General features: G+C 42.9%; 2 protein-coding genes across 5 annotated transcripts in view; both read right to left on the reverse strand.

Moving 5' to 3' along the window:
- Positions 1-6,985, reverse strand: part of CFAP206 (cilia and flagella associated protein 206) — a 39,661-nt gene extending 32,676 nt beyond the window's left edge. The window contains exons 1-2 of the mRNA XM_074538280.1: positions 6,887-6,985; positions 517-6,611 (exon numbers count right to left, since the gene is read on the reverse strand). The gene's annotated coding sequence lies outside the window, so the exon portion shown is untranslated. The remainder of the gene's footprint in view (positions 1-516; positions 6,612-6,886) is intronic.
- Positions 6,986-7,225: 240 nt separating this feature from the next.
- SMIM8 (small integral membrane protein 8) lies at positions 7,226-10,988 on the reverse strand. 4 transcript variants are annotated; one of them, XM_074538286.1, is made up of 4 exons: positions 10,841-10,988; positions 9,627-9,768; positions 8,529-8,691; positions 7,226-7,363 (listed from the first exon to the last, which is right to left on the reverse strand). In XM_074538286.1, the coding sequence occupies exons 2-3, from the start codon at positions 9,744-9,746 to the stop codon at positions 8,533-8,535; spliced, it is 279 nt and encodes a 92-aa protein (XP_074394387.1). In that variant the 5' UTR covers positions 9,747-9,768; positions 10,841-10,988; the 3' UTR covers positions 7,226-7,363; positions 8,529-8,532. The 4 variants fall into 4 exon arrangements, with proteins under 4 accessions (XP_074394387.1, XP_074394385.1, XP_005486025.1 ...); XM_074538284.1 differs by lacking the exon at positions 7,226-7,363 and having other exon boundaries at positions 8,336-8,691; positions 10,841-10,987; XM_005485968.4 differs by lacking the exons at positions 7,226-7,363; positions 10,841-10,988 and adding an exon at positions 10,287-10,780 and having other exon boundaries at positions 8,336-8,691.
- Positions 10,989-21,544: the final 10,556 nt, after the last annotated feature.

Here is a 21,544-nt window from a genome sequence, read left to right on the forward strand (position 1 = left end):
ATCTAACTCCTGTAATGTGCAGCACATCAGGTAAAAAATCCCAAAACCCCCAAACCCCAGGTATCATTGTGGGATACCACAGGCAGCACAGGGAAGGGACTGCAGCTATTATCACTAGCAGATATAGCACCCAGAGCTCTGCAATTAATCTGACATCAGCAGTTTAAGTTGCCAAGAAGCCATGAAGGAAAACAGAATGAAGTGGAATAGCCAGCAATATTCTGTTTATACTGTGGATTAAATTTTTGAATAAACACATTGGAAGTGCCTGTGCCTTTTGGAAAGCTGACTTGAAGAATGAACAATGTAATCTTACAAGAAAAATAATGCAAAAATATGGTGCTCAGACACCTTGATGAGTAGGATTTTTCCCTAGTCACTCAAGTTTTAGGAAAAGCAACAGCAGACTGCAGCTACACAGTAGAAAAGTCCAAGTATACCAAAGAAAGGCAAGACCCAGCAATAGGAATGAGGCTTGGAGTTAGATTACTAGCTGTTGTTAGTCAAGCTGTTTACCTTACTCTTGGTTTGCTCACAGATCCAAAGACAGCTAGTTGATTGCTAGTCCCAGTAAACTGCAAGGAAGGGAGCACAGGTTTTCTCACTTCTGAGGATGTTGCCATCATTGTTATTGGCTCAGTCCACCTTCTAGCATTTGTCTTTCTGGTCACTGCTGACACATGCCCAGGCAGAACCCTGCCTAGATATCCCCAGAACACCCATGTACTGTACCTACTAGCCAATATTAATGCCAGCTGTTCCAATATCTGCATCTCCCACCAGACACTTGCTGCATTCTGCGTTCGGTCACTCACTTTTTTTTCCTCCGTCCGTATTTTAAGTAGCAGCAAATATAATGCTGCACTTGTATTAATTAAGCCCAGAGAAGGAAAGCACCCCAGTAACTCCAGTCCCAATGGCTGGGTTTCCCTCAGTGTGGCTACCCCTCCACCCAAGCACAGCCACAGTGCATTCATTCTGCGCTCTGGTGCCCGCCGGGCACTGCGGCTCCTTAATTGCCTCACACGCACAGACAGTGTGCACTCACACTCCAAATGCTACCAGCCTCATTAGTTCCTTTCACACTTCATTTCTCCATGTGAGGCATTCAAAGGTTTCACAATCTGCATATCTTCCTTTTAAGATGTCACAGAGCTCTTCTGCAGACCTTTGAGGGATTAACGAGCAAGATGTCTCTATTTTATTAATTAGCTGCTTCTCAGCCATACTCCACAGCTCTCTACTAGTTCAGCTGCTCAGCTACAGTAATTAGACAATCCACTTTTCAGTCTTCCACAACACTGTCTTAGAGAGAATGTCTGACTGTTCCTAAGACTGTGGTATTTTCTGGCAATTATCAGACATCTCCTGAATGACTAATAGAAAAATCCTGCTTTCTGTATTATTCACTGCAGCATTACAGCTCCCCATTCTAGGCTTTGTCTCACGCACTCTGCTGTCAATATGTGCCATCACTGGCACTCGAACGTCCAGATGTTATCTGAAAGATTCTTTATTTGCATCATTCAGACATAACAGTCATAAAGAAGGACTCCCTCAGAATCAGAGTTGCAAGTAACAAGGGTAGTGTTACTTCTTATGCTGCAATACTTCTCAAACAGGAACAAAATCAAGCCAACAAACACATGCTGTCTCTGCTTCATGCAATAGAAGGCTTGCTTGGATGTGTGAGCCCACAATTTTTTTTAGCTACCAGTAGCTCATGTACTCACAGTACCTGGCATGCAGAAATCTAAAGAATATGAAATGGCCTTTTTTTTAACATGCCAGTCAATCATAATTAATATTGCGCAGTGAATACAACTACAAGGGAAAAAAAATCTCTTAAATCACACTTAGTTACTTTACTTACTAAAATATTTCCTTGAAATACCAAATAGTGTCCATGGTGAATAGCCCTGCAGAGGCCACAGCAGTCCTACTGCTTGCTATCTTGTCTATTTATCTACATTACCAAGCTACTCATTTAGGCCAAGCTGTGGCTTCTTTCATCTCTCCGAAACCAAGCACACAGACCTAAGAGGACATGCTGTTTCTAAGTGGAACAAACGCACCTTCAACTTAACACTTGAAAGCAGTACAACAAAATGTTTTTCTCTTCCCAAGAAGCAATGAGAAGCAATGCCAGGGTCTGACAGACTGTTATGAGCTGTATAAGCCATGCACACACTGCTGAGTAAGTCCCTCCCAGAGCGTGCCAGCAGCATGGATATGTAGACACAGCTGGCCAGATCTGAAGCTCCTGATGCCTGTCTCCAAATATGCCTCCAAAGGCTGTAGATCAAGAAAGGCCTGGGATTTGCACTCACCAGGACCCTTGGTCTTGTCTGGATGAATGAGGTGCCAGGGACTAAGGTCCACCACAGAAAACATCTATTCCTGTAGCACCCAGGGTTTGTATCAGTCCCTGCCACTGTATCCCAGATAAGAAGTGGGCTAACCCTTTAAGACAGAGTGACTTCTTCCTTCCATGTGATCAGTAAGGCATTGCAGAATGATGATTATATTATGCCCTCCCTAGTAGAGAAGAACTAACAAATCTCCCTAGCTATCAGTGTAAGAGAACCTATTGAATTGTTTGTTCAAGGGAAGTTGAACCACTTCAACATTATCTTGGTTTTCTAACATGCAGCCTGTGGAATTGCCCCTTATGTTGCCTAACACACAGAGACACATGCATGCAAACAGCGTGTTCTGTGCAGTTAATGCACTTAATTAGACAACTGTGAACATGAAGTTTGGATTTTTTCAGCATGGATGTAAGAGGGAAATGAACATGGAATGTCAGTTATCCACAGAGCTTCCATAATTCAGAGGAAAGGCTTTACAGACATGTCAGTCAGAAATAGTGCCAGTGTGCCAAACATCTGTTTGAAGTATTTTATATGAATTAAACTGTTCCACAAGAAAGCAGTGACTTCACTGTCCTCACTTCTTAGTTTGGTGGAGTGATGGACTTTGAACTATCCTACACTTAAAACCCCACTTCAATCACTCATGAGCTGATGTGTTTGCTTAGACAGATGATGAATAAATTTTCCACTACCAGCTGTCCAAGTTCACTGTTAGTTAGCACTTAGCTCACTAAGGTTAACACACCTTTCAAGATAATTGCAAGAAACAAATGCCAACAAATATAAAACGTGCAATTACTTCAATTATATCTGTCTCTTATTTTGTTTCAGCTATAGAATTCTCCACCTGGGAATTCTCCCCAGCCCTTAGTCCCTGGAGCCAATATTATCAGGGCAAATGGTACACACTCAAATCCTGAGCACTCAGGTCTATGAAAATATGTAACACTCTTATCCCAAGTAACTGAATGGTTAAACACGAGGAACTAAGATTCTGCCAACTACTGTCAGCAGATATTATGACAGCAAGAGAGAGAGCTCCCTTGGAAAACAGCTCCATAAAATGGAATGAACTCTGCTGAAAACTTAAGACCACTGTAAACCTCCCTGCTTTTCCTCTTCAGATGCCAAGTGCCTTGCTCTGACTGCCTGCAGTATAAACAGACAGCTATTTAGAAACTTGTATAAAATAAAATTCCAATGCAAACACTCCAGCAATTCTCTGTGAGCCGTTCATCATCCGGTGGGAGGCTGCAAGACCACGGCTGGCAGGTGTCAGACGCGCTGAGTAACGCCTGCCCGAGGAGCGCTCGGGTGCTCGGCAGTGAAAAGCCCTGAAGTGGTGCAGAAAGCAGGAAGGCTCAGATCCAGAAGAAGCTCTTTGTGTACTTCAGTCTTTTCTCAGATATCCAAAAAGCCATATAAAGCATGAGTCAAGCATATAGAGAAACATAAACCTACAGTTGGCATGCTTCATTTAGGAATATATGGATGTTGGCAGTTTTCCTTCTCCTCACTTAGGGTCCAGAGCCAGCCAATCTGTTATACACTTTCCTAGCTTTGATGGACACAAACCTTCAGGACAGATTTAAAGTTAAGCCTGCACTTTATTGCCCTTAGGAAATGTACCTAATCATGAAACAAGGCCTGACAATGAACTTACAATGAAGTCCATAAACTTCATGCAATAAAAAAAGGTAGTGAAATGTTCTGAAAGTGAATTAAAAATCCAGCCAGCTCAAGATCACATCTCATCAAGCACAAAGCCAGTCATTTTTCAGGCTAAGTACTTCTTCTGGCACTAGAGCTCCACTCTCAGGTGAATAAAGGTCCTGGCTATGGCAAGCATTAAAAAAGCCCCCAAAATCCAAACTAAACTTATTTATTATTATTCAGAGTTACAATCTTGGTTGACAAGCACTCAGTTCTGTCATGCTGGCTGTTTCCACAGAAGTGAAAGCATGTTGTGCCTTGATGACACAGCTCTTCCCCTGTCCATTTTATCAAGCAGCGAAGAGAAAATAATTGAAAAAGGCCTCTGGCCTTCTGGGTGTGTTTCACACTGTGAGTGTCAATGCAAGGCTGAAGCTTCATGCCCCCAGGCATGCATGGCACTCACCCTGCTGCCAGGGCTCTCAGGACATGGATAAACTCTTCATATTGCTTAAATCAGAAACCAAACGTTCCTCTTCACAACACACATTAAGAAACCACGCACCACGTGATTTCTGCAAAACTTTACACTGCTGATCAGAAACTTCTAAGACAGTCAGACACAGCATATACTTCAGATTCTTCCTAGATCCTCAAACATATGAATGCTACCATGAGCCCTTCACCACTGAGGTTATCATTGTGGTATGCCATGAAAAAATCAAACCTCAAGAGAGCTTCAGTCTAAGGTCAGGAGCCAGAATCAGGTGTAAGGAGGTGAGATTCAGGATTAAATGTCCCAGCTGTGTCCTGTTGAAGGATGATGGGATGATCTGTGCAAATGTTAAATCAAACATAGTTCTTACCTAAGTACTTGAGCTTCAGAAAACATTTGTTAATGGTCTTGCAGCTCCTTTGCCTTTCACACTTCATTATGCCCAACTCAGAATGCTTCATGCACTGCAGAACAGCTGACCTTTTTCCTTCCTGAACATACTGGAGTTACTAATATGCAGCAGCTCTTTCTTTCTGAGATGTAAATGCATTCATGACTGGCCAGAACACATAGAAGCAAGAGGACTTGGGGTTTTCCTAAATCTCAGATTGCAATAAAAGAAAGGAATTTCATAAATTAACTTTCCCAGTATCTTACAATGAGTTTAATGCTGTGTTCTGGAAGGTTTATACTCCTGAATCTGATCAAAAGCAGCGCTGGGAGGTGGTGGTACCCTTTTTGAACACACAGCACAACAAAGGAATCCAGATCAGAACTTCTAATCATTGTGATGTTCCAGTGTCATTCTGTAATAGTTACTACAGTGTCAGAACTCTACTCCTGACAGATCTCATTTGCAGGCAAAACTTACTGTTGAAAACACACAAGCTGGTAAAAGGAGAAAAATCACTGGCAACTGTTTACCAAGTTAGCTGAAACGTTTGCTTTCAAATTAGGATTTAAACATTCTGACAATTCAGTAACAGCCAGGAGACAGGTGATAAGGGAGGGTTTCATGAAGTGACCCTTTCCAGCCTGAATGCAGCTTCATATGTAGCAACTGTTACTGGGCAAGGGCTAGTTTCACCCACAAAGAACTAACTTTCCCTGGTAATAGTTAAGCAGCATCACAGTAGGCTTTGGCCCTTTAATTGTTTAATTGCTTTTTGTTGTTGAATACCAACAAGTATCATTCACATCATATTGTCTAAGGAGATCTCAGGAACAGTACAACAGCTACAGTTTTGGATATTTTAATCATAGCATTTTGTTGCTGTTCTTGGTAAAAGATGTGAAAGTCAGCAGACAGCAAGGAACTGGCAAAAACTGCAGAGTCTCTGCCCAGGAAATAATTTTGACTCATAGTTTTTGTCAAGCCAGTTATCATCCCTTATAATTATCACTATACTGAAGACTGAAATTGAAAAACACAGAACAAAAGAAACTACACTGGTGCTGTGTGTTTGTTCTCCAGACACATAAGGGGTGTCACGCTTTCAGAACTGAGCAAACAAATTTTGGTATCAAAATAGTTTTGTTTGGGTGGGGTTTTTTCCCTTTAATCTCTATACACACATTGTTCTTATGATAAAAATCAGGAACTTAAAACAGCAAATGCTTGTGCTAATACTGTAACATTTATTAACCTACCACATACCTCTCTGTATTTGCAATGCTCTATCTCTTTTTTATATATAAATTGTGTATCATTAAGAGTTATCTGTACAACAGCTGCGCAAGAAATAAAAGGACAAATTTAAATATCCATTCTTCCTTCAACCTCACAGTTCTGAAGTAACCTGGTCAACAGGATTTGAGTCCAGCCAACATTCAAGAGGCCCTATCTCAGACAGCTTTTGTAGGAAGTGTCACTGGTACATGCCTACACCCTATCCAGGTCAGTCTATTATCTTTTATGCCTCCAGTCCTGCTTTCTTTTCCCCAGTAACTGCCAGATCCATATTCACTTCACAAAACATAACTGAAAATCTTGAGAACACAAATCTTGCATTATTCTCAAATAAGAGAATGGGCTTTCAATTCATCTGCAGACATCTGCAGAGGATCAAAGCATGTATTCCAGAAGCCTATAGAAAAACAGATAAAAATACTTACTTGTAGCACTGATTTGGGAATAATGTAGTCAAATTCATGCATACATATGAGACCTGTGCATTTTAATGAACTGAAAAGAGCTAAAATCCTGTGCAATCATTTTTAAAAGAACAGATTTATTCTAAAGATCCTTCACAAACATTAAAAAAATATTCTGCAGGATATGCACAGCAGGTGAGAGTCCTGAATATTTGATCATTTCACCGGGAAATTCCTTCACAAATGAAAAGGCAAGTAGTTTCCTCACCTGCAAACTTAGATTTGCCCAGGAACCTTGGTGTTGTAGGGCAGCAGGCTCCCAGAGAGGAATCTGCTTTTAAAGGCTGCAAAAACACCCCTTTTACAAAAAAAAAAAAAAAAAAAAAAAAGCTTTATTATAGGTAGAACTCACTTCCCTTCTCAGGAAGGAGGCAGTTTAACCAAAACCCCGCTGAATTTAAGATACAGTTAACTATAAAACAAGAACAGGAGTAAACTCCCAGATTCCAAGTGAAGGACTTAGAGAGAGACACAGAGAAATCCCATGGTGCAACTGCTGTCCCTCAAGGCAGCCAGTCACCTTTTTTATCTTCAGTACCAAAATCTTTTGATAAAATCCAAAGCAACTCCCAGAATGGTAAAGCAGGAGCTCCTGCATGTTCTTTCTCTGGCCTGACAGAAGCCACCTTGGTTGGAAGAGGGTCGACAAAGAGGTCTCTCAGCTCCCTGGGAGCTCTTGTTGGGTCTGCAAATACAAGAAACTGAATGGAAAGCTGCAATATAACAACAGTAAGGATCCATGGTAGAAACAGGTCATGGCCTGGAATGTGTCCTCCCACCACATGTTGTGGAGTCTGGTTAATGGGACACTGTCTGGAGACGTCAGGCACCCAGAAGCAGCTGGGAAGCTCATGGGAGAAGGACTCAGTGCTGGAACAGGAAGACACCTGCCTGTACAGTTTGCTAAAGGCTCACAAGGGACCACCACACTTTCTAGGAAACACCACAATGCCCACCCACCCTCCAGCCACACTCACAAAAGTACCTGGGGATTTTAGACTTTCCACTCCTTATTCTGAGTTCTGCAATAAATTAACATCATATAATGTACTTTGCAATATAGAGAAATGAAATTTTTGAATGCAGTTGAAATAAAACCAGTCATGCTGACTAGTCAAGAATATTACACATGCTCTGGCCAAGCTGGAGCTGAAGCTATCAACTGGCAGACTGAAGCCAGCAAGCTCACTGATCTGTCATTTGGTGCCAAACAGGAAAGATAATGGCTGAGTTCCTCCTACCTTTCTCTTAACAGATGTACTTGTTTCACTTTTTCTCTATTTGGCTACTGATTTACCTTTTTTTATTTGTAAGGAAGAGTACATTAAGCATCCAAGGATTATTTTGGCCAGTATTTTACAGTTTCCTTTATGAAATAAAACTGGTGAGCAATTGTTTTATCAGATCTTCCTTGCCTTAAAATTAATTTACTTGCACCACTGTTATCAACAGATCAAGATATTTACTTTTCTTCTCAAAGACAATATATTATTCATTCTGTTTAAAAAAAAGAAAGATAAACCCCTGACTTCATTTAATCAGAGCAAAGAGAAAGCTGAACTATCATGTCAGTTTCTAAGGCATTTACCAGCACTGATTTGGGGGTTCAAAGTGATTTCATGTCTGGTGACAAAGATCTCTGTGGAAATCACAGAGGGAAATTCTTATAATCACTTTTATTTTCAGATGTATCTTTACTGCAGTTTATTTGTACAGGCACAACATTTTATAAAGGATTGAATTGGATTAAATAGCAAGCAAGACATTTCTCCATAATTTCAAGGGAAAGAGAAAAAAACAGTAGTTGCCTGGAAAAGTTCTGTGAGTGATTTACTGATTTCCTTTCTTACATTCTCAATCCCACTTGGAAGTTTTCCTCCTCATGTATCTGGACCCCTCACTGTCGATTGCTTCGTAGAGGTCCTTTTTATTCTCTGCTGTTGCATGCAAATAGCCAAGGTAGGCCACACAGAGGCTAATTGCTACCAGTCCAAATGCCATCACAGGTTTGTTCTGACAAGAAAAAAATGTGGTAAATGCTTTTAGTCAAAACATTTTTCATTAAACTCAAACATTACATTCGTCTATGTCAGCTTAGAAACTGAACAGTAAACTATTGTGACATCTGCAAAAAATCATCACTGCCTTCTTGCAGACTGAATTTTCTGACAGCAAAAGGAATTCCCTTTAAAAAGAAGATTCTTTCTGGAGACAGAGCAGCACATTGCTCAGTACTCTCTATTTTGCTGGTTGGAAATGCTGACTGAGTATAAATGAACCAGACAAAACCAATTACTGAAGGTCTCCACTACAAACTTTTAACAGAATTCATCTGGATATTCTACTGGGACAATGCACTCTGGTCCTGCTTGATTACAATCCTCTAAACCACACTTTGTATTCTTATCACAAAATCTACTTTTATTAAATCTATACATATTATATGCACAAAATTTCACTCATTTCTGGGTTCTGCAAATGCAGATAAAACCCAAGTATCATCAACTTAATTATAAAAGGAAAACCTAAAATATTGAAAAACTACCAAAAATCAATTCACTTCATACCAAAAAAGTTTGCATTCTATGATTTGTTCCCTTTTAAATATTAAAAGCAACTCCAGTTGTTTTTATTACTTAATAATAATATTATTTAGCCTGTCAAATTACATGGGTAATATACCTCGAAACAGGTCTTTCTGAAAGCAACTTTGCTAGGTACAAAAGAATCAGACAATATAGCAATGAAATAAAAGCTGCAACAAGCAATGCAATGTTCTGCACTCTCCACAGTCAAGAGTGGAAAAAAGTAAAAATATTTTAGCTACATTTCTGAGTGGTTTGCATAACAAGAGATGGTTATATAATGCCCAGAGAATTGTAATGATCACTTTAAAGCAACTGTATCTCTTCAAGCATATTTAGTTTCTCTCAGAACAACTGTCTTACAGGCTTAATGAAAAGCTCTGGGTTCACAGCTCGGAAAAGCATAGTTGTCTGAACACTCCTCAGTCCTGGTTTTCTCTCTGTGGGTGTTTCATTTTCATTTGGAGGTTTGGTGGAAGGCATGTTGCTTAATGTTGAATATTTCCTAGAAGTAGAATGAAAAACAGGTGTCATTTCTGTAAAAAACCTGGAAGAGCTGCATTCACTGAATGCAAATTCACACTCAGTTTGTCTTACAGCATTAATTTTAGCTGGTGTAAATATTACTGATCACCTCTGGTGTCACCTAACATTCCCAGCTTGGACATACTAATTTTTGGTCTTACTTTTGTGCATCCTAAAATTAACCTTAGGAGATTCACATCTTCATACAGCAAATCTAAATATCCTGATAAGGGGCTTAGGGTTTTTCACGTGTCTTTGACTAATGCTTTAGCTACCTGTGGACCAAACAGCATCAGTCTTCAGACCACTGGCTAAAAAGACAATAGTAGGAAAAAATCTTCTACAAAACAACCTTCTACACAACAGGCCAGCCCAAGCACCACTGTAGTGCAGTCACTTTAGCCACCCACCCCAGCAGGCCCAGCACTCAGGTCTCACTATTGCATTCACAGGGCAAATGCCTTGGGCTCAAAATGAAAGAAGGGAAGTTTCAGCTACTTAGCATATGCAAGAAATTCTTTATTCTGGCGGTGGTGAGGCACTGGAACAGGTTGCCCGGAGAAGCTGTGGATGCCCCATCCCTGCAAGTGTTCAAGGCCAGGCCGGATGGGGCTTATGAGCACCCTGATCTTGTGGAAGGCGTCCGTGTCCCTGGCAGGGGCGTTGGAACGAGATGATTTTTAACCCAAAGATGATTTTTTTTTCCAACCCAAACCATTCTATGACCACCTGAGCAAAGGTGGAAAAACACGGTCCTGGCTACCCCTGATTACGGAGGGGCAGGGGAGACACGGGTACTGGGGATCCCCTAGGAAAGGAAGGGCAGTGCAAGGGCAGTCGCACAACCCCATTCCGGGCGGAGAAGGGGCTCCAGGCACCGCCACCGGGTCGAAGGGGGCAGTCTGGCCCCAGTTTGGGAGAGCCCAGTGGGAACTCCCGGGACACCGGGGATCTCCCCCCGATCCACCGCCTCACGGAACGGCGCGGCCGGGGGCGGGGAGAGCAATACCACCGTGCGCCCCATGCCGCCATTGACCCCCCCCGCTACTCACCGCCCGCAGCCAGCGCCGCCTCCCCGCGGGGCCGGGCTGCGCCTGCGCGGTGGCGCCCCCTCCCGGGCGGAGGCCGGCGGCGCGGGCCGGGGGGCGGGGGGGGAGCGGGTCCCGCCCCGCTTCTTCTGTCCCCTAATCCGTCTGGCGGCGGGGAAGTGAGTTGTGGAAGCGTTTCCCCAGTCATACAGCCGTCAGGGCTGGAAGAGTGCTTTAAGGTCATTCAGTACAACCGTCCACCCTGCACTACCACTGTAACCCATAAGCACTAAATCACCCAGCGCTAGATCCAGAGGGCTTGTGAACGCCTGCAGGGATGGTGACTCCACCGCTTCCCAGGGAAATACTTCAACGCCTGACCACTCTAACAGTGAAAAAGATTTTTCTAATGTCTAATCTAAACGTCCCCTCTCTTAGTTCAAGGCCATTCCCTCTAGTCCAGTCACTGCAGGCACGGCAGAAGAGACCGGCCACAAAAACCTTCCAGGGAGCTGTGCCGATGGATAAAGGCCCCCTCAGCCTCCTCTTCTTGAGAATAAACAACCCCAGCTCCCTGGGCTGTTCCTCATAAGACATGTTTTCTAGACCTTTCAAGAGCCTTCTTGCTGTTTGCTGGCCACGCTCCAGCACCTCGATGTGCTTTTTAAAGCGAAGGGCACAGAAGACAACGCAGCATTCCTAACTAGTAAGTGGGAGATGGGAAGAGGAGCTGGCTGGATCAGACGGGCACTTCACTGCTGGGCTCGCTCCTGGCACCTGGCCATGGTCACAGCCAGTCCTGCCTTCATCCTCTCCTCAGCCTCCCTGCAGGACTGACCGACGCTCTGAAGATCCCCTTTTAGTTACTGTCTCAAGGCCGAACAGGCCCTGCTCCCTCAGCCTTTCCTTGTGAGAGAGATGCTGAGGTCTCTAAGTCATCTTGGTTTCCTTCCACTGGACTCACCCCAGGAGCTCCATATCTCTGTTTGTAAATGAGGAGCCCAGAACTGGTTGATCCCAAGTGCTGGAATGAGGAAGATTCATGTGGAGACAGTCTCTGGAGTACAGTCAGCTGAGCAGGAAAATATTCTATGTTTCAAGTGTCCAACTTTTGTTGTGTAGATCCATACCCAAGATGTTGGGTGTCTAGAAACTCCTGGTTACATAAATGCTGCTGTGTGATGATGTTTTGTTTCCTTTTATTTGTAAACAGTAAAATTAATAAAATTGCTTGAAGTCCAGAGGAAAAGCCTGGTTGCCTCTGACTGCTTGTGCCTTCCTTTCTACCTTCAATGCCACCAGGCAGTTTCAGCCACATTATAAAGTAGGGGAGAAAATTGAAATTTTGGAAAAAACTATACCTGTAGGGTAAGGAGGGACACAGATCAGTGCTCCCTTAGGTAACTGGCAGGCAGAACCGAGATGTGATGGACAATATTCCAGTTTTAGCAGCAGTGAGCTGCTGGATTAGCACATGTAGCTCTGGACTCACCAGCCCTGGATCACACTCCTCTGTACCTGGAGGGTGAGTGAGGGGACTTCGGTGGAGTGTCTGCTTACTGCAGCTAGGGAGGTCAGAGGGAACAAACAAAAGTCTTGGTCAGCAGTGGATGAACACAAGCTGGCAGTGTGCCCAAGTGGCCACGAAAACCAGTGGCATCCTGGCTTGCATCAGCAATACTGTGGCCAGCAGGAGCAGGGCAGTGATTGTTCCCCTGTGCTGGGCACTGGTGAGGCCACACCTCGAGTGCTGGATCCAGTTCTGGACCCCCTCACTACAAGAAGGACATTGAGGCACTGGAGCATGTCCAGAGAAGGGCAACAAAGCTGCTGAAGGGTTTGGAGCACAAGTCCCATGAGGAGACACTGGGGAAGCTGGGGGTTTTCAGTCTGGAGGAGAGATGGCTCAGGAGGGACCTTATCATCCTGTACAGCTGCCTGAAAGGAGATTGTAGTGAGGTGAGGGTTGATCACTTCTCCTAAGTAACAACTGACAAGACAAGAGGAAATGGTCTCATGTTGTACTGGGGAAGTTTGGATTTCACTGGGAAAATTTCTCCATTGAAAAGATAGTCTGGCATGGGACAAGCTGCCCAGGAATGGCTCAAAAGGCATGTGGATGTGGCAGTTGTGGGCATGGTTTAGTGGTGGAAACAGTGACCCTAGGTGTGCAGTGGGACTTGATAATCTTACAAATAATTTCCAACCTTAATTATTCTATAATTCTATGAAATGTAGAGATATCCAGTCTCACAGAGATTTTTGTTCCGTGTTTTTATTCTGCAGTAATCAAACTGCCTTTTTTTTTCTTTTCTTTTTTTTTTCCTTGAAAGACAGCAGAGTAATAATAAATTGCCGGTTAACTTTTCATGTCTAAATCCAGATGGAGTATCTAAATTTTTTTTTCTTGTTGTGAGCAAATATAATGAGGTGAGAAAAATAATAGGGAAATAAGTTTAGGTGTCAGGAGAGGATTGAGTGGTATGTCTGGGGTTTGTGTCAACAATTAATTCACAGCATACCATCTGCTAATCTGGTAGCTATTGTTTTGGTGGCATATGCCATGCAGCTGATTTTGTTTGGAAACTATTGAGTAGAAAATCTGAGTGAAGCTGCTTTTGTTTGTTTTCGTATTTATCTAATTGAAAGAAGCCAATGCGAGGTTTTTGCAAGAGCTTGGTTTTGGGAAGGTAGCTTAATTTTATTGAGGGGAAGAGTGATATTTTACTGTAATATAGGAGTTATTCTGCATATAGCTCCCAAGCAATTCTTCCCCCCGCATTTTGGAAGCTAAAAGAATTACATCAACAGAGAGAAAGCACACTCACTTATTGGCCCGTGTACCCCTTCCCAGCAGTTACACCACCCATGCAGATAAAACTTCTGATCCAAAGTCAGCCAAGGACACGACAGTTTTTTCCAGATTTTGGTAGGATAGGTTTGTTCCAGAACACATTTGCAATATATTGGTGGCAAGGTTTGTTAGGTTGCTGTTAGGTCTCTAGCACTTCCTGTCTTATAAAGGACAGGTAGGTCCCAGGCATCACTGACAGGGGAAGGTCCTACACTGTACAGAAAACACCACTGGCTGAAGAGAATATACTCTCCATGTGAAGAGCTGCAGGATAAGGCTTTGTGTGTAAAAAGTGAAGCAGAGAGGGATGTAGAAACAGGCTTAGGCTTTGATGTGAATGCTGGTACTTGGCATATATTAAGCATGTGCCAACTAACCAGATTAACTGTGCAGTGATGAAAAGCTTAGACTGCTTACTGTTTCTAGTTTTGCTTTATGTCTGTGGGAAAGCGTTGTATGTTTTCTTTAATGTGAATATTATGTTGCTATCATCTGACCCCAAAGGATGTTGAAACATTCAATCCATTAAGTCTTATGAAGTTGTTTGGTATGTTTAATAGGAGAGGCTTTGTAAAAGTGTAGAATAGTAAACATCTGTGGCATTTCTGAGTCACCCATCCTCTTAATATCCGAGTATCTCTCCTGAAAAGAAATCACACAAAACCCCCTTCCTTTTCTAAACCTGAGCCTGTTAGTGAGATTTATTTTCCTTTCAGCTAAATTCCTTTGGGATTCTGCATTCAGCATCGTGCTTTGTGCCACAGCCATTCACAACCTAACAGCAATTTCTGCTTTTCTTGAGGCTCACATGCCCTTATCACTCGAGCTGCAGAGGAGGCTCTGCAGAGCGCAGAGCGCAGCCGGCGCTGTGCCCCACAGCCATCCATGGTTGGCGTGCGGCCGCCAGCCCGGTGCGGGGCGGGGAGCGGCACCGCGCCGCCTGCCCCGGCTGGCTGACCCCACAGCTCCTGCTTGTTTCAGCTACTGCGCGAGAACAGAGCCTCGCATTGTCCTCAGAATAAAGATAGGGTGCCTCAAGGTACTGATAAGCTTATCCTTGCTTCAGAGACACAGTTACAGAGCTGTTGTGGGCTGAAAAAATTCTTTTTGCAGCTACACTGGAACTTCAGCACTGGTATGACTCATAGTGAGAGGGGCAACTACCATCACATGTTTGTTAGAGTTTTATATATGAATGTGAAATTCACTTTTAAAAATTATTTTTAAGTATTTTAGGCACCATGAGTTTCACAATATTTTAATTGGATTTGACAACCGGGACTTTGTTTTGTGCTGAACAAATCTGGGGGAGAAGAGAAGGCAAAAATTAGTAATTAAAAGTACTTTTTCCCTCCTTGCTCAAAGCTAATGATGAGAGTAATCGTTGTTGCAGTGAGGCATGTGAAGCAGTATGGCTATATTAAGGACATAAATGCATGAGAAACAAACAGACCAGCTATACAGGGGTGGCATTGAGGTTATTGAGGGTTTTCTGTGTGGTTGTTGCTCTGCTCATGTCAGTCTCAAGAGTCCTTATGTTGAGTTTCAGCAGCTTTTGCTCCTTTGTGTTGTTCTCATTGAAAGAAAGCTGTTTTCAGACAGCAGCATACACTGTTTGAGACCCTACCACTTACAATCCCAAACAGTTTTAAGGCAATATGCTTTTTAAAACCAAGACTCTTCTGTTTCATAACATTATTTGTATGTCTTCCATAACACTTGTTAGCCAGCCCTGTCTCTGTGAGACAAAACAAATCACTCAGCCGTGCTTTCCAGCAAAGATTAAAGCAATTGTTATTCTTCAAACATTGATCAAGCTTATAAGTCTTTTTCAACTGAATTCACTATGGAAGGAAAAAGGCACTTAGTTTGGTTCTACTTTCATTTTTGAGTGGGTAAATTGGTTCTGACTAGGAACAGATTATCAAAACTCAAAGCATCCCCTCTAGAAAGAAAAAGGTGGTTTCTACTATAAAAGAAGAGCAGAGAAACATATGCAGCATTGAATTTTCTCACTACAACAATGTACAGCCAGATACCTTACATGGGGTTTAAAGGCAAATTTGAGCTAAGACTGCATCTCCAAAAAGGAAGGGCAAGGGGAGGCCTCTTTTCACTTGTAATTGCTCTGGACTTCTTTGCATGCAATGTCATAATTGCTCAGCTTTGTAGTATGCCAATTTTGTTCCCTGGTCCATTGCCAGAAAAGAAAAAAATGATGAAGTTTATTTTTCAGTCTAATGTAAGCAGGGCAATGCAGTTGGGAAGGCAGTTGGAAGCGGAGGCACAGACCAGGACTAATCTCTGCCTCTGACACCAGGACTCCCAATCAGTTTAAGCTGTGAGAACTTAAAATACTTTCTAATGTAGGCACCCTTTTTAATCTCAGGCAGGGAATACAGCTCCTAAGAAGACTACAGAGAGTAGAAATTTCACAGTTTCAACAGAACAAACTCTGTTGTAAGGGAATCTGACTCAGTATTCTGGAACTCTTCAGATTTTCTACACCTTACAGTTGTCTTTCATATATAAATACCACTACACAGAATAATAGAATCGTTAAGGTTAGAAAATACCTCCAGATCATTGATCCTGAGAGGAGCTCAGCTGGTTAGAGCATGGTGCTGATAACACTGAAGTTGTGGCTTCAATCCCTGTATGGGCCATTTACTAAAGAGCTGGACTTGATGGTCCTTGTGGTCCCTTCTGGTTTCTGTGATCTGTGAATCACTGAACACTGCCATGCTGTTATAAATGAGAGGCTTGACTAGGCCAATATTCAAGCAATCAATTTATTGATTAATATGGTAAAGTATGAGCAATACAGCGCTGGGTACAGTGGAGGAAGTTTTCCCGCCAACTACACACCCATAGTTGAGGCTTACAGGCGCTTATAGGGGTACCCATAAGCTTTCTCAGCAGTTTCTATTCCCAATTTTTACTCATCAGCGGTTTCTATTCCCAATTTTTACATCACAATTCTATACACTATTGTGATTTAGTTTTTCTCAGGATATATCCCAGAAAGGAGTATCCCCAGATGGTGGGATCCGGTTTCCAAAAGAAGGATGAAGTATCCCATCTGGTGAGGTCCAGTTCTCCAGATGTGGGTCCACCTTTTGATTGCAAGGACTATAAATCTCATAACAGTGATGCCCAGCTTCCCCTGGTCGAAACTATTAATCCTTGAGTTGATGTTCATCTTCCTTTCTCAAGCTGCTTTTCACTGTTTTGTTAAGGCGTGAGATAAGCACGTTTCCTTTTTATATGTTCTAAAGCTGCAGTTTCAAAGATCCTTTGTACAAGCAATATTCTAAAATTATACTTCAAAAGGTTATTATTGCAAAACTCTTTAAGTGCTAACTACAAGCAGAAAGTTCCTATCAAAAAGCAACATCCTTAATGCTTTAATTCAAATGCTCCTAAATCAACTTAAGACTTATAAATGTTAATTGCAAACAAAAGATAGGTTCAAAGGCCTTCTTCCATGCTTTACTTTTCTCAGTTAGAATTCATCTTTATAACTGTCCCATGGTCAGTTTCCACACATATTACAATCGCAAATGCACACATTGCCTGTATGTACCTGACACGAAACACAGCTTTGTATTTCACAATGCCATTTAAACCATGGCACTAAGTGCCATTTCTTAAACGTTTCCAGGGATGGAAGTGTTGATTGTTGTGCCTTATAAAATTGGCTTCAGCCCGTTGATCCAGCTTGTCCAGATCCATCTACAGATCCTTCCTGCCCTCAAGTAGAGGGTCTCAGCACTCCCACTCAACTTAGTGTCATCCACAGCCTTTCTGAGGGTGCATTCTATCCCCCTGTTCAAATCATTAATGAAGATGTTGAACAGGGCTGGTCCCAATACTGATCCCTGTGGGACACCATTAGTGACTGGATGCCAAATGGATGCAGCACCGTTCACCACCATTTTCTGAACCTGGCCACTCAGCCAGTTTTAAACCAGGAGTGTGCCAGTCCAAGCCATGGGCTGCCAGCTTTTCCAGGAAAATGCCCTGGGAAACAGTTTCAAAGGCTTTGCTGAAGGTCAGGTCACAGCCTTTCCCTCATCCACTGGGTGGGTCACCTGGTCGTAAAAGGAGATGAGGTTGGTCAGGTAGGTTTTCCCTACCCCCTGGCTGGCTGAGTCTGATCCCCTAGTTGTCCTGTATGTGCTGCATGATGGCCCTCGAGATGTTCTGTTCCATAACCTTCTCCAGCACTGAGATCAAGCTGACTGGCCTGTAGTTTCCTGGATCCCCATTCCAACCCTTCTTGTGATGAGTCACTCTGGCCAACCTTCATCCCACTGAGACCTCCCTAGTTAGTCAGGGCTCATGGTAAGTGATGGAGAGGGACTTGGCAAGCTCTTCAGCTCCCTCGCTACCCTCAGATGAATTCCATTTGGTCCCACCGACTTGTGAGGGTCCAAATGTCTCAGCAGTCCACCAGCTACTTCCTCTTGGAGTGCAGGGGGTCTGCTCTGCTCCCTGTCCCTGACTACTAGCTCAGGAGACTGGTTGCCCTGAGGATCACTGGTCTTTCTGTTGAAGAATGAAGCAAAGAAGGCATCAAGTACTACAGTCCTCTCCTCATCTTTGGTTACAGTGTTCCCCTCTGCAGCCAGTAAGAGATGGATATTTTCCTTGGCCCTTTTTATGTTGTTAATGTATTTATGAAACCACTTTTTATTATCTTTCGCAGCAGTGGCCAAATCAAATTCTAGCTGAGCTTTTGCCTTTCTTATTTTTATTCTTCATAACCTAATGACATCCTTGTGCACTTCTTGAGTTTTCTGCCTCTTGTTCCAAAGGTCACAAACTCTTTTTTTCCCTGAATTTCAGTAAAAGCTCCCTATTCAGTTAGGCTGGTTTTCTTCCACACCAGCTCATCTTCCAGCACACGGCAATGGCCTGCTCTGAGGTTTCCTACTTAAAATATGTCCAACCTTCCTGGATCCCTTTGCTTTTAAGGGCTGTTTCCCAAGGGACTCTGTGAGCCATTGTCCTGAGCAGACTGAAGTCCATGCTCTGGCAGTCCAAGGTAGAGGCTTTGGTGATCCTTTTCTTACTTCAGCCAGGACCAGAAATTATTATTTTGTGGTTGGGGTGCCCAGGATAGCCACCGACCACCACACCTCCCACCTGCCCTTCTCTGTCAGCAAGCAGCAGGTCCAGCAGACCGCTGCCCTGGCAAGCTGCCTTACCAGCTGTGTCAGGGAGCTACCTTCCACACACCCCAGGAGCTTCCTAGACTGCCTGCTCTCCAGTGAGGAGCTGCCAGCAGGGATCTGGGAAGCTTTGCATTACCTGCAGTCCAGCTCCCACCTCTGGCACCTTTAGCCACCCTCTGAAGGCATCAGCTTCTCTGGGGGCAGTACCAAGGTGCAGGTTCAGGCACATGTGTAGGGATGTGTGATAGTTTCCTCTCTAAAACTACCAAACATTCACGTGTAATTCCCAGATAAAAGCCACAGTAAGTTTGAGCTAATTCAATTATACTATGAACCAATTAGAGTGTGAATAATTCATTTAAGAGGCAAGGAATTCAGTCTTTCTGCATATTTTGCAATGTTACTCAGCAGAACAGCCACATCCCAGGTGAAATCGGCCACCAAAGCTCTGATATGAGATGCATGAGGCACGGCATAAACACTTATTCCATTGCTCAGTTAGTGAGAGTGAAGTCCTAGGCTTCCTGGTGGGGAGTGGTTCAGCTGTGTAGGCCAGTGGGGGTACTGATTACATGTACAGTAAACAAAACACATTTCAATAAAAAACCCCAGGCTTCACTTTCTTGGGAAAACCACTGTATGTTGAAATTCTAAGTGAAAGGCTTTTCTGAACATTTGTGTAATGTATTGTTGGGAGAATATATGTGTTTTGTGGACAGCTGACTTGCCCAGGAGAACACAAAATGCAAATCTGATGTAAAATGTCAAAGTGCAAATGGCGTGAGTTAAGGCTCACAGCATATATCCTCAGGCTGTGCTACTGTGAAAACACAGAGTGCAGCATCTGAGCTGATGCCAATGAGTGCTCAAAAGAGATGCAGATAAATCCTACGACTTCAAATAAATGCCAGTTTCCTCATATCTTTCTGATGATACAAGCTGCTTTATGGTTCTGGTTTGAGCCGTGTGCCAGCAGAGATGATCAGGTTGCACTCATTTAGTTTGTATTACCTAGGAGATAAACAGTTCTCATTTTCCAGGCATAAAATGTAACTCCCTTTCTCAGAAATGAGCTGTTGATTGTTAATTCCACTAGAAAGCTGGGATCCACCTGTAATCATTCACTGGGGTACAGGTAAGTTAGATTTTCTTGTTATAAAATACAGTTTCACTGAATGAGAAGTTGATTTTCTAACATTAAATAGGATTGATAGTAGCCTCATGCAAGTGTCCCGTCTGCCATGGATATAATCTGCTTTTTGTTGCACTATTGCAGCACTTCATCATATTACAGAGTTAAATGCCAGTGACAATTTATTGTCCAAGTGGAAATCTTTTGACTTTGTCAATTCTTTTTATTATTTTACAAGTTGACTAAAGTGTGACAATAGTAACAGTAGCCTGAATGGAGCAATAATATTTATTAATGTTGAAGGTCATTTGCTGTGGAGGGAGATTTTTGTTTACATCAGGAGAGCATGGTAGTGATGGGTTATCTGTTGGGCATGAAGGTGATGAGAAATGAAGTTGTTGTCATGTAGGTGAGATAGGAATATCATGGCTTTAAAAATTAAATAATTTTTGCTACTTCTGAGCTTAATTTTTTAAAAATACAGTATTTACCAAGTAACAAAGAAAACAGTGAACTGTTTCTGCCCTCTCAAAAACCATTCGTTGCTGCAGAGAAGAGACCACAGCAATTAGCAGCTGGCAAAGCATTACACTCAGCAGCTGCTGGTTTTTTAAGTGATGTTTGTGGTTTCCCTAAATACAAAACAAGATGGGATTTTGCCATAGTTTACAAGTTGTATTTTCAGGAAAGTGAATGTTTGGCAACTAAGATCCTGGAGCACAGGAAAAAAAAGAGATTTGTCCCAAGCCACTGCAGAAACCCATGTGAAAGTCAGATGTAAAGCCAAATCAACCAGCTCCAGTATTGTGCTAAATGGCCAGCTGAGCCCTCTTCCATCTAGTGTTTCCTTTTCCTTCCTGTAGTTGGTTGACAAATAGGTATCTAGGCTAATGTCTTTACATACCACATGTCTATTTTAAGCCCTATTTATTTCTGCTTTTAATATCACAGTAGTTAGAGGTTTATCTCCCAGTGGACCAAAGAGCTTATTTCTTGCTCCAAGGAGTTAAAAGATAATAATAGGCATGGAGCAGTGAGAGGTTAGAATCAGCAAGCTAAGGCAGGTGAAAGCAAGGGCCTGGGCTATGAGAGACCATGGCTCTTTTCTTAGCTCTGCCTCTGATGTGCTGAGTGATGCTGGATAAACCACATTTGCCCCTTGACAGCACTTGTTTTCTCTGTCTAGATTGGCAGTGTTTGTAGGAGAGGATGCCCTTTCCCCATTACATGTTAAGGAAGGGTTCATATCAATGAATTTCATTCTAAATTATCTACAGTGTCTACTTTTGGTCTGCACATGAGAAGAGTAAGCTATTGCCAGTATGTTTACCTCTGCCATTTGGGGGCCTCTTCTTCCTCTGGAAGCACCTGAAGGATGAAATAGGTGGGAAAGTTTTGGCTCACATCAGCCTTGGAACCATGGGCTTTGCTGCACTACCAACGACTAGCAGTGGTCATGGCAGAAGTGAACAGCTTGGCCAGGACACAGACCCAGGAGGGCTGTGTTTGCTCTGGGGTTGTCAGGTTCTACCTGGCTTGTTTTTGAAGAGCCTTAAAAAATG

This window comes from Zonotrichia albicollis, chromosome 3 (genome assembly GCF_047830755.1).
Source record: "Zonotrichia albicollis isolate bZonAlb1 chromosome 3, bZonAlb1.hap1, whole genome shotgun sequence".
Lineage (NCBI taxonomy): Eukaryota > Metazoa > Chordata > Aves > Passeriformes > Passerellidae > Zonotrichia > Zonotrichia albicollis.

Coding starts and splice junctions, on each gene's coding strand:
- SMIM8 (XM_074538286.1), bottom strand. CDS start 9,746: ATGCCTTCCACCAAACCTCCAAATGAAAATGAAACACCCACAGAGAGA. Junction 8,692..9,626: donor CAGAGCTTTTCATTAAGCCT/GTAAGACAGTTG, acceptor TTTTCTTGTCAG/AACAAACCTGTGATGGCATT.